The 12,895-nt window shown below is 43.2% G+C and overlaps 1 protein-coding gene across 1 annotated transcript in view; it reads right to left on the bottom strand.

Moving 5' to 3' along the window:
- Nucleotides 1-7,493, bottom strand: part of SYN2 (synapsin II) — a 204,688-nt gene extending 197,195 nt beyond the window's left edge. The window contains exon 1 of the mRNA XM_045991996.1: nt 7,005-7,493. Within this exon, the coding sequence (XP_045847952.1) occupies nt 7,005-7,399 (395 nt within the window). The 5' untranslated portion in view covers nt 7,400-7,493. The remainder of the gene's footprint in view (nt 1-7,004) is intronic.
- Between the last annotated feature and the right edge of the window lie 5,402 nt (nt 7,494-12,895).

Genomic DNA, 12,895 nt, shown 5'->3' with positions numbered 1-12,895 from the left:
AGATCTGAACTTGGGTACAGAAAGATAGGAAGCAATCTCAGGTAGACAGGAACACTACAGTAAAAATGGGTCCCTGGAAAGAAGGTCATCACTGTAGCACAGTCCTACTAACTTTATTATATTGTTGGATTTTGATTACTAGACTCTCGAACAGCCGTTCCTTCGGCCATTTTACAATGACCTTGGCTGAAACAGTAATATATAAGATAATGCAGTTGTCCGTGTGACTCTAGTGCGGTGTTCATGTGGCTCTTTTTAAAATATTTACTAAGCATTCCACAACGAATCTTTAAAAGAAATAGATAAAAACAGTACTTTTAAGGAGAAAGGGCTTATATTTGAGGGACCTGCCTAAAGAGTGACTTAAGAGTAAAAAAACCTCTTTGAGAAAGACATGGTCGCAGCTACAGTGGAGTCCTGGATGCCCTGCTCCTGCTCCTAACTCACCCCTGTTTGCTCTCCTCTAGGAACAAGTCAGCCAGGAAGCCGCTCCACAGTCATAGCTTTTAAAGGCACTGAGAAGATACCCTGCAGCCAGAGATGGCGATTCACCAATTTAGAATTACTCTAGCCAGCTGCAACCTAAAATCTTGGGAAACAGTGTATACTAACCTGATCACAGGTGCAAAGGAAAAGAATCTCAAAGTGAAAGGACCAGTTCGGATACCTACCAAGATTCTGAAAATCACTATAAGAAAAATTGCTTGTGGTTAAGGTTCTAAGACTTGGGACTGTTCTCAGGTGAAGATCCACAAGCAACTCATTGATCTGCACAGTCCTTCGGAGATTGTTAAGCAAATTACTTCCATCAGTATGGAGCCAGGAGTCAAGGCTGAAGTCACCATTGCAGATGCCTAAATCAATCTTTTAAATAAATTATCAGTTGTTAAAAATAATAATAATAAAAGAGAGAGAGAATCGAAAGAAACTTGAGTTGGAGTCAGATGATATAAATTCTCGTCCTCATTCTCCAACTTCTTATTTGACCTTGGCCAAATCATTCCATTTCTCTGCACTACAAGCTCTTTAAGTTTCTTTCAAGTTCAAAGGTTATAATTATAAAAGTAAAAAGTCCCTATCAAAAATGGAGAAAGATAAAAGGAAGGTAGAAAGATAGTAAAATAGAGGGTAAAATGGGGTAAAAAGCTTAGTAGAGAGAATGAAGTTCTAGATTGTATTTCTGGTTTTGTCATTAACTAGCTGAGTAACCCTGAACAAGTCACGTTCCCTTCTCAGATCATATTTCTTCCATTTATAAAGTACCCAGATGATCTTCCAGCTCTACTAACCTAGAATTCTAAGCTATAGCCTATGGCTATTAAGAACAATGCAATTTTATAGAATCAGTATGTTTGTGTTCACAAGTCAGAAACAGGACATACAGATAAAATATTTAGTAGACAGAAGCCTCAAATCTCACTTGAGTTTTCCCCCCAAGTTCTAATTCAAATATTGTTCTAGAGTCTCTCACAAGCACTGGTCCAGACTACTGTACTTTGAATTCCCCTATTCTTAATGATATGTCCAAAGACGGACCATAAAAGCATGGAAAATAGGTGCTGCCTAGATAATGCATCAGTCCAGTTTCTTCATGGTCTCTCTCTTTTCTACTACTGTACTTTCCTGACACTATCCGCTCTCTGGACTGAGTCAAACCTATCTCTTTTGATTCAAAATCTTCAAAGTTCATTCAAATCTCGATACTTGCATGAAGCACTCCCTTCCCACTATAGCCCACATCCATTTTTCACTCTTTTGAACTTCTAAAGTACTACAGTGCTGTGGCAGAGATTCAATGATATTTGTAAAGAGCTTAGTATGCTTCCCTTACAGCAAAGGCTCAATAAATCATAGTAGTGTGGTTGCCACACCCTTAGCACTAATCACATATCCTTTAGTTCAGTGCTCTTAATGTGCATGTAAATCACCTGGACATTTTATTCAAATGCAAATTGACTCAGTAGATATGGCGACCTGATAAGCTGTAGTTCAAAAAGCTCCTGCCTGGGGCACTTGGATGGTGCAGTGGGTTGAGTAGTTGAGTGTCCCATTCTTGGTTTCCCCTCAGGTGGTTATCTCAGGGTCTCAGGATCAAGCCCCACGTTATGCTCAACAATCAGTGTAAAGTCGCCTTGAGATTCTCTCTCCCTCTCCCTCTGCCCCTCCCACTTATGCTCTCTACCTAAAATAAATAAATAAATCTTTTAAAAAAAAAGTTCCTGTTTGATGCCAATGCTGTTGATTCAAGGACTATATTCTTTGAATATAAGGGGTAGCTTTTGTAAACTAAAAAAAAAAAAAAATTTTTTTTGAGGGAACCCTTCTACACTGTTGGTGGGAATGCAAACTGGTGCAGCCACTCTGGAAAACAGTATGAAGATTCCTCAAAAAGTTGAAAATAGACTCAGCGATTGCACTACTGGGTTATTTACCCCAAAGAAACAAATGTAGTGCTCCAAAGGGGCACCTGCACCCCAATGTTTATAGCAGCAATGTCCACAATAGCCAAACTATGGAAAGAGCCCAGATATCCATCAACAGATGAATGGATAAATAAGATGTTTTATATATATACGCAATATTATGCAGTCATCAAAAAATGAAATCTTGCCATTTACAACAACGTGGATGGAGCTAGACGGTATTATGCTAAGCAAAATAAGTCACAGAGAAAGACAATTATATGATCTCACTGATATGTGGTATGGAATTTAAGAAACAAGGCAGAGGATCATAGGGGAAGAGAGGAAAAAATGAAACAAGACGAAACCCAGAGAGGAAGACAAACCATAAGAGACTCTTTTTTTTTTAAAGGTTTTTTATTATTTATTTGACAGAGATCACAAGTAGGCAGAGAGGCAGGCAGAGAGAGAGAGAGAGGAGGAAGCCGGCTCCCCACTGAGCAAAGAGCCCGATGTGAGGCTCGATCCCAGGACCCTGGGATCACGACCCAAGCTGAAGGCAGAAGCTTTAACCCACTGAGCCACCCAGGCGCCCCCAAGAGACTCTTAATCATAGGAAACAAACTGAGGATTGCTGGGGGGAGGAGGGTGGAGGGATGGGGTAACTGGGTGATAGACATTGAAGAGGGTATGTGTTATAATGAGCAAGGGTATTATATAAATATGACTAATGAATCATAGACCTGTACCCCTGAAACAAATAATACATTATATGTTAATATTTTTTAAAGTGTGTTATCTTAGCTGTCCACTTGAACAGAAAAATCTTCAAAGACAGATACTACAACTCCTTTTTCTTAGCATATACACCCCACAACAAGAAGGTGCTCAATAAACACCTGTGGACTTACCATATCTACAGTCCCCAGAATATCAGATAATCTCTAGAATGTCTGTGCTATGCTGATTTTCAAATCAAACATTGAGACATGCTAAGATGGAAAATCTCACTTGGTCACTGGAATTGGAATTGCTGAAAACGGAGGCAGGGGAAAATCTGAGAGAAAACTTACCTTTTCACCAGTGAGAGTGTAATATGCAGAAAAAAAACAACATACAAATGGACATTTGTTCCTTGTTTAAGCACAAAGATAATTAGAGTTCAGTATTAACTGCACTTCAAATTTAGGTATGAACCTTAAAAGAAGACACGCATTTCAGGCAAAACATATATATGTTTAAAATACTAGTAACAGTTACTAATAAGGGATTTCATTTTTTAGTGGAGCAGATACATTTTTTCAATGATTCTTTACCTTCAATTAATCTAAAGATCTCAAGCAACCAATGAAAACACATTTTAAACAAGAGATAGAAACAACCTCTAATTTTCCCATCAACTTAGTCCATGGAAAAGTCCCCAAATTCTGAGAGGCTAACTTTAAGCCCTTCTTTTTAATTTCCAATTATCTAAATGCTTCTTAAAACCCTCTTTATTTTAGCAAATGGGACCAATATTCTTAATTTCTACCAGGAAGCTACACTCTGACGTCCTATTCAAGCATCAGGAAAATAATATTGGGCATATATGACACCTGTTCACTGAATGCTATCTAGATAGCTTAAACAGTGAGACAAATTTACTAAAATTTGCCATTAGAGGAAAAAGCACCTTTTTAAGTCACTGTGCTTGTCATAAGCAGACACCTGCTCCTTAACTGAGAACTTTCAATAAAACCATTCAAAAATATTTATCTGAGATGCTTTTAGCAAATTCAGGCAAGAAAGAAGACAAAATCTGCAATCCTGAGAATTGCTCTTAAGCATAGAAACAGAGAAGCATCAAATGCTGTCAAGCACAAGACTCAAACTGGGTTTATGAGTTTTAATAAATCAATGTTATTACTACAAAGGAAATCAGAAAACAGCTGGAGTCAGCCCAAAGGAAAATGACTTCTATTACTTCCATCAGAAGTTTAGTCCCCAGGGCAAGGTGAATTCTCTGGTTCATGCCAGGCAGGCAGTTTTCCTAGAGAAAAACACTATCCAAAAAGAGTTTGAATCCTAAGCAATAGAAGCAGTTAGTGCTAAACACAAATCTCAGCAGCCACATCATAGCCATACAAATGAGTATCTTCCTACCTGTTGGTACCTAACTGATAATTAAACCCAGAACAAATGTCTTCATCAGAACAGGAGATCAGGACAAGGTACATGAGTGTCAGATTCTTGCATAAAAAAATGAAGCACCAATATTCCCATTTCTCCCCTCCTTTTCCTGGCCTTTCTTCAAGACTCATCTTTTAGGGGCACCTAGGTGGCTCAGTTGGTTAAGCTTCTGTCTTCGGCTCAGATCATGATCTCAGGGTCCTTGGGTTGAGCCCTGCATTGGGCTCCCTGCTCAGCGGGGAGCCTGCTTCCCCCTGCCACTCTGCCTACTTGTGATTTCTCTCTCTGTGTGTGTCAAATAAATAAATAAAATCTTAAAAAAAAAAAAAACCCTCATCTTTTATAAAGCTTTCTCCAATAACTCTGGCTCTCACAATCACTCTATTTATTGAATGCCTAAAACACTGGTCTGAAATAATAATTGTAGAATAATTTTTGTTAACTGTTAGTGTCTCCATTTTGTCTCCAAATTCCAATGTGAGTTCTTGGTAAGGCCCCTATACTGCCTACCCTGTAGAGGGAGCCTATTATTAATATTGCTAATAATATAATAATAAGGCAAACATTATTATACTATTGGCAATAATGATAATATATTATTATATATTATATACATTGTGAGGCAATACAGCATAGTGGAATGGCAATACTGGAGTCAAATGGGCCTAAGTTCAAATCCTAGGTCAACTATTTGCTGGCTGTATGACTGAGAACACGTTACTCACTTTTTGTAAGCCTCAGTTTTGTGTTTAGAATTTAATGAAACATATATAAGAGCACCTAGTAAGGGTCTGACATATAACAGATGCTCAATAAAACTTAGTTACCTACCTTTCTCATTTAATAAGCACTTGTGATTTAAACTAGGAATAATCTTCCTGTGGGACTACCAATGGTACCATCATATACTTACTCTTTTATTTTCCTCAGACACTCTTGCCGGTGCCTCTGTCATTTCCTAACAAAAGTCCCTTAAGATTTTCTACTCCATTGTTCTGAGAAAAGGCAACTACACAAGTCACCCAAATGACTATTCAGAATGGTCATATTCGGAGCCAGCAGGAGTGCATCTCCACATCTACATCTCACTTCCATTACACCCACGCCAGTACTCCCTCCCTCCAAGTCTCCCTGTGAGAAAATGAAAGAGAAAAGCAGTAAAGCAGCCAAAAGAGGAAATGGAGAAAAACAATTCTGTGGTCCCTCTGTGTCTCACTCTCAGGAGGAAGCACTTGGGTCCAGGCTCTTACCTCAACCTTTCTGAGAAAGGAAAAAATAAAACCCTTCCCGTATTCCTAAAGAAGAAGCAGCCCAGATTTCGTGCCTCTTCACTGCTTCAAGCCCTTCACCAGTCAATTCTCCCATCACCACCGACCCCAACCATCCCCTGGGCCAACGTCCTGCTACATGACGTAGAACCTCTTTAACCTGATCTGTCTTGAATGAACCCCATTCACGCTTTTGCTAACTAGAGGTAACATTTTCCAGAAGCCCTCACCATTCTAAGTTGCAATATCCCAAGAAAGAGAGAGAGAGAGAAAGAAATTCTCCAAGTTGCTGTCTGCTGCATTAAGGTAGATCTTTTTATTTGTTTGTGCCCCTTTAATGATCCAGAATATTTTACCTCAGTCATCATCTTTCCAGCTGGAAAAAACCACCTTCACTTTCACAACTCTCCCTGCCCTCCCACCCCGCCGCCGCCACACACACACACACACACACACACACACACATTTTTTTTTTCACTAAAACAAAAACAAATTTAAAAAACCACAAATCCCCTTGTGCTTCAAAAAACACAAACATTTTACTATTCTTAAACGGACCTCAGCCATGCTCCTCTGCAGCAAGCTCAAGTACATACACCTGGGCTCTCATATCGGCGCTCTGACCAACGTAGCTGGCAATACTGATACAAGCCTTCATCCAGCCAGGTGAAAACTACCCCCATCACCCTCTCCCGCAAAACACTCATTTCCACCGCAAATTCACTCCGTGCCTCACAATGTACAATCTTTTGTATTGGCTTTAAATATTTCACCTGAGCTTCTACGCGTCTAGGCTGAAAGTCTGTTCTTTCGGCCCCCTCCCTTCGAGAACAAACAAACAAGCAAAACTCTATCTTTTCTTTTTTTTTTTAGGATTCTTCCCTGTTGCATAAAGTAGCTCCTTCTTTTACGTGTCGTGAGGGATTTGAGAGAATCGAGGTAATATGTCACCTCAGGATTCACCTTTCCAGACCACCCTGCTCCCGCCAGCAGACACAACGTTGAAAGCCCCCCCCCCAAACATCTCCCCACAGAGGGACCGTGCCGACCCTCCCTCTCAGGTGTCAGGAACGATTCCTTGGCGCCCGCGATCACCTTCCCCGCGGCCTCCAGCTGCCCGGCAGGCCCCGGGAACCCCGCGCGGCGGCGGCGGCCGGGTACCTACCAGTCGGTGTGCGGCTCGTCGACGACCAGCAGCACCTTGGCCTTCCTGGCGGCGGCGGGCGCGGGCGCGGGCGCGTCCACCAGGCCGGCCGAGGCTGCAGTCTGCTTCACGGCTTGGGATAGCGAGCTGAAGAAACTGCTGCCCACCGATGGCGCCGCGGCCGCCTGCGGCGCGGGATGCGACGCGGGCGCCGGGGCCGGGGCCGGGGCCGGCGGCGGCCTCCGCTCGGGGCCCGGCGATACGGCCGGGGGCGCCGAGGAGGCCGAGGCCGCGCCCGGACCGGGGGGCGGCGGCGGCTGCTGGGGCTCGGGCCGCTGCAGGTCTGTCATGTAGCCATTGGGCAGGTTGGCGATGAAGCTGCTGTCCGACAGCCGGCGCCTCAGGAAGTTCATCATCTGGCTTGAGGGGCTGGGGGCGCGCGGGGCGGCGGGGCCGGACGGCGCGGAGGGCGAGACTGAGGCGGCTGCGGCTGGGTTCGCGGCGCGCGAGCCCAGCAGACAGCCGCGATGCACTGGGCCGGGCGGGCCGGGCAGCGCGAGGCTCCGCGCCTGGGAGCGGGCGGGGCCGGAGGCGGAGCCACTTTTAGCCCCGCCTCTCGCCGCATAGCCGGCACCGCCCCCTATTCGCCGCCTGCGCGCCCCGCACCTAGCCGTGCGGTCCCTACTCAGGAGATTTGGGGGCAGGGGATTGCCAGGTCTCCTGGAATGGACCCATTCCCCTGGTGTGCGCGCGCATACACGCACACGTACATACTCCCTGTAATGGGAAAGAAAAGAACCACCTCTTTTCCCAAAGCTGGGAGAAAGGTGCCATCTCCTCAATCTCCAGGTGATGGAGGAAAGAATAATCTGCCCACACACGCGCGCGCGCGTTCTCACACACACACACACACACACACACACATACACAACACACACACACATATGATGAGACAAAAAAAGAACTACTCCCTCCTCAATATTAGGTGAGAAAGACATCCGCACCCCCGACCCTCCACCCCCACCCCTTCATCCTTTCTCGTTGACAGAGATTTGACAGATCCTCCACTGGGTCTGTGGGCGCATTTTTGGTGCCTGCACTTTAGGGATGGCTCACTTACGAGCACCTTCTCTTCCCATCCTCATGGACCAGAGAGGCGAAACCGTGCGTAAGGCTGGAGACCCCCCAAGTGGGGTATCTAAGGGTCCCCCACCCTTTCTGTGTTTGCCTCCCTGATAGGCAGTGATGCGTCCTATGTTGTACCAAGAAGTTTATCTCTTCAAAAATCTTTCTGTATGTTTTTTCCAGTTCATTAATTGGCTATATCTGTTTCCACCTTCATGAAGACCTCTGATTATCACCTTTCCATGGGCACTCCCTAAATCTGTTTTGACTTCTAGACCTTTGTTTTCACCTCTCATGAGATATATACTTAATCCATGTGTTGTATGGGAACAGGACACAGCAGATATGGTACTTTACACTCAGCCCACTCTGGGTGAAGTGTGACCTCAGGCAAATTAGCCTCTGAGCCTCTTTTCACTATCTGATAAAAGGAGATAATGCTTAAAATTTTTTTTTATTTTAGTATAATTGACACACAATGTTACATTAATTTCAGGTGATTATAGTGATTCAAGGAGTTTATACATTATGCTATCGGGAGATAAAACTTTTCAAAGTTGTTACACAGAATAAATGAAATTGTGTATCTAAAGCACCCGGCACACAGTAAATATTCTAGTAGCAGTGGCTAGGTTCTTATTCTTATGTGAACTAGTTCTCAGTATGTATCTGTTGGACTAAACAGAATCAGTGAACATCTTGTCACTAATACTGGCAGGCAGTTCTTGAGTCCTGCCTCCCAGCTGGCGCTCAACTTGGGACCTATAGATGCACAATTGGGCTCTGAGCCAGAGACCCAGTGATGTTCAAGAGGTCTCCAGCCAACTACAATAATACAGTAGTCTTCCCATCCACCTCGTGCCAGGCAGTGCTAAGTGCTTGATAGACTGACATAAACGCAAAGTAGACCCTGTCTGTGGGAAGTTCACAATCTATAAGAGCAGAGAGCAGGGAAGATAGACACAGGAACAATTTACTACAATAATATGTGAGGAATGCTGTAATATCATTGGGCTAAGTGGTTTAGGGACACCAAGGAGTGAGGGATGCATTCTGCCTATGAGGTTTAAGAACGGCTTCTCAGAGGTGACATATGAAGTGGGTCTTAAAGCAGCTATAGGACTACCAGCAGAGAAGTAGGGGGGGCACTCTAGCAGAGAAGGCCTAGAGGAATGCTAGTTGATGACTTCTCCAGGAAACCTTCCCTCAATCCTCCACGGTAGACTAAGTGTTTCAGATAGACAAAGTGTTTTATGACAAAACCTGGGTCTGGTTTTGTCATAGCCCCTTAAAAATTTTATAGTAAAATATTCTAGGGGCTTGAATGTATGCTTTTCAAGGAGAGGATTATGTTTGAGCCATCTTGGACCCCAACACGAAGCATGGTCCTTGGCCTGCAATAAGGACTCAGCTGTTTGAGAGACAAACTGTACTCTTATCCAACTCAGCTCTTGTGTCTATTGGAGAATAAAACCAATAACTTCACTAATAACTAAATAAACTTAGTTTAATGTACTGCCCTTCCTATAAGTATTTTTTAGAGTATCAGATGAATCTTTTCCAAAGCATAAATCTCTTGATGGGATTTCATACACTTTTATCACTTCAATTTTTCAGATGTTTGGGTTATCTTTTTTTTCATATTTCACTAAGTAATTCCCCTTAACCATGAAGCTAGTAGTGTATGTATCATATTTTAAAATCAACCAGTTAAAAAACATGTTGTGAGTATCTAATACATGCAGGATATTATGCTAAGCACTCATGGATAAAGAAGATTCAAGAATAAATAAAATCCAAGTTACACCCTTAAGAAGACAGCTCGTAAACATGTGAACACATAACCAGCAATAGCAGAGCAGTCGGTGAATGACCAGAAAGTGGAGCAGGCAGTGAGTGTTAAAAGAGCCAGAGGAAGGGGCACCTGGGTGGCTCAGTGGGTTGAGCCTCTCTGCCTTCAGTTCAGGTCATGATCTCAGGGTCCTGGGATGGAGCCCCGCATCCGGCTCTCTGCTCCGCAGGGAGCCTGCTTCCCCCTCTCCATCTGCCTTCTGTTCTGCCTACTTGTGATCTTTCTCTTTCTGTCAAATAAAAAAATAAAAGCTTTAAAAAAAAAAAAAGAGCCAGAGGAAGAAAGGATCTGAGGGATGAGAGGATTTCACAGGGGCGGTAGGACTCAGTCCTTATGAAATGGGTAGAATTTGGATACCCAAGAGAGGGTGGAGAAAACAATCAAATCAGAGAGGCTAGGAAAAGCAAAGGCAGGGAAGCTGAACTGGATAAGTGGTGAGAATGTATTGATCTATTCCTTGAAGGCAAAGACCTCACCTCTGTTATCACTATGGTTTTTGAACCTTAGAATAGTTTCTGGCCTGAAGCATGCCCTTACATGTTTATAAAGAGGCTCTGCAGGTTGTACTTGTATGTTTATGTTGCTAGTGTCTATCCAGGTTTCTTTTTAGGTAGCAAGTACCTCAAGGTGAGGGATTCTTCTTCTGCTCCCCTCAAAATGTTCTACAAAGTCTGATACAACATCTAACACACACTTGGTATCCCAGTCTTTGGTGCTAGACCAAAATATGCCCAAAGAACTCCTTCAGTTTAGATTCCCTCATTGATACAATGGAAGCCTACAAGACCATTGAAAAATATCTATCAAATACTCCATGGATTTATTGTTACTTTCTGGTAGGTTTTAATAAGAATATTATTCTTATGGGAAAATAGACCATTTTCTTATAATTGGGAATGTATGGTCATTAATAGTTGTATATGAGCAGGAGATTTTTATTAGTTGGCATAACTGTAAATCACAATTGCTTAAACTAATATTTTCTATACGCAAAGTTCTTGCCAAGAAGTGTCGGTGCAGGGGTGCCTGGGTGGCTCAGTGGGTTAAGCTGCTGCCTTCGGCTCAGGTCATGATCTCAGAGTCCTGGGATCAAGTCCCACATCAGGCTCTCTGCTCAGCAGGGGGCCTGCTTCCCTCTCTCTCTCTCTCTGCCTGCCTCTCTGCCTACTTGTGATCTCTTTCTGTCAAGTAAATAAATAAAATCTTAAAAAAAAAAAAAGTGTCGGCGCAGCATGCAAAGACACGCTTTTAAGTGGGTGTTTTTAATGAGCCATAATGAAAATCTTTCCTTTATCCCTACCTGCGAATCCAGGTTCCAGATGCAGGAAGAATATAACACTTTCAGTCTATCTTATGTCCTGCCTTTTTTCTGGAATTGAAGGGGAAACAGGGCTTGGAAATTCTATAAAATATATAATTCTGGCACTGTTCAGGCCTTTTCTGTCTCTCTCTGAGACCAACCAGCCGTTCCCATCTCTAGGTAGAAGGCATTTCTCCCAAAGCAATTGGTGGAAGGGTCTCCCTCACTTTTCTGAATCACTCAGGGTCCAACTAAGCCAAATATCAGAATTTCAGAGGTCTCTACCAGTTTTAGAAGCCCAGGACTCTGTAAGGCCCTTCCTTGCATAATCTTTATCTTCCCACTGAATTGTAAACATAGGCACACATCTGGCGACTGCAGATGACAGAATCCTGCTAAAATCAGGAACCAATTTAAATGCTTTATCGCCTCTCTGATTTCTCTCTTCCCCTGAACAACAATGCAGCAGAGAATGCTCACAGGGAGAAAGGCAGGCAGAGCTCAAAAACAGATTAAAGGAAAAACTGGCATACCAAGCCACCTGACCAAACACTTGTTGCCCAGCTGTCCTCTCAAACAAGGAAGTATGCTAGAACATACCACCTTTGGCCTTTGCTTGCTTCTCAGGATTGGGGGACCCCATTCAGGCCCACCTGCCCTAAAGAGACGTAGAAGGAATTTCGAATTCCAGAAACTTAAGTTCCATCGCTACTTGACTTTGTGATTTTCAAAAAGTTGCTCAGCTCTCTAGGCCTCTTCGTAAACAGGGAGGGATGGGTGTGCCTTGGGCCTCTCAGGAGATAAAATGGGAACACTTTGAAAGCAAAAAGGTTAACCAGAAAAGGCATCAATATTGCTTTCCACACTCATGTAACCTGTCATTTGGAGAACCCAATTGAATTGAGTTTGTCACCTTCATTCAGGTGGCCCTTCTTGATAACCAGCCCTGTGGATAACCTTCCTCATTTGCCTCTGGATAGAGGACAGCTTTGTCCCTGACGTTGAATTCTCCAAAGGTGGCCATGTCAGCTGGGCCAGTTTGCTATGATTAGGAATCACACAAATATAAGTTTAATTCCTAAATCTACCTCATGGTAACTGTGTAACTTTGAACAGATCACTTCTAGCCTCAGTTTTCTCATCTGTAAAAGAAAGGTGTGATGATCATAATGACCTTGAAGGGCTATTGTGAAGACTAAATAAGATCAAGTCTATGAGTGTATTTTATAAGCAGTAAAGCCCTGTGCAAATGTTAGCTATTAATATTTCTGACGCCAGGGGAATCACAGAACTCGCCAGCATCACAACTGAGATATAAAAAAGGACTCTCCCCACACATACTTATCCTAAAGTTACATACCCAAGAGAATTCATGGAAAGCATGAGGTGGATCCTCTACAGTCATTCCCAGGCTTAGTCATACCTGCTAAAATATATGCAACAATCACTTCAGCTAATTGCTTCTACCTTCCTGGGTGACCTTGAACAATGCACTTCTCTCTCCGAGCTTTCATTTCCTGGCCTGGAAAATGAGCTGAGTGATCCCCAAGGTTTAGTGTTGTGAGATTCTGTGAGTGAAGACCCACAGAGGGAAATAAGCAACTGATGTCACCAGGCTGAGCAAGGGAATACAGG

Source organism: Meles meles, chromosome 20 (assembly GCF_922984935.1).
Source record: "Meles meles chromosome 20, mMelMel3.1 paternal haplotype, whole genome shotgun sequence".
NCBI lineage: Eukaryota > Metazoa > Chordata > Mammalia > Carnivora > Mustelidae > Meles > Meles meles.
This window is presented reverse-complemented; position numbering and strand designations above follow the sequence as displayed.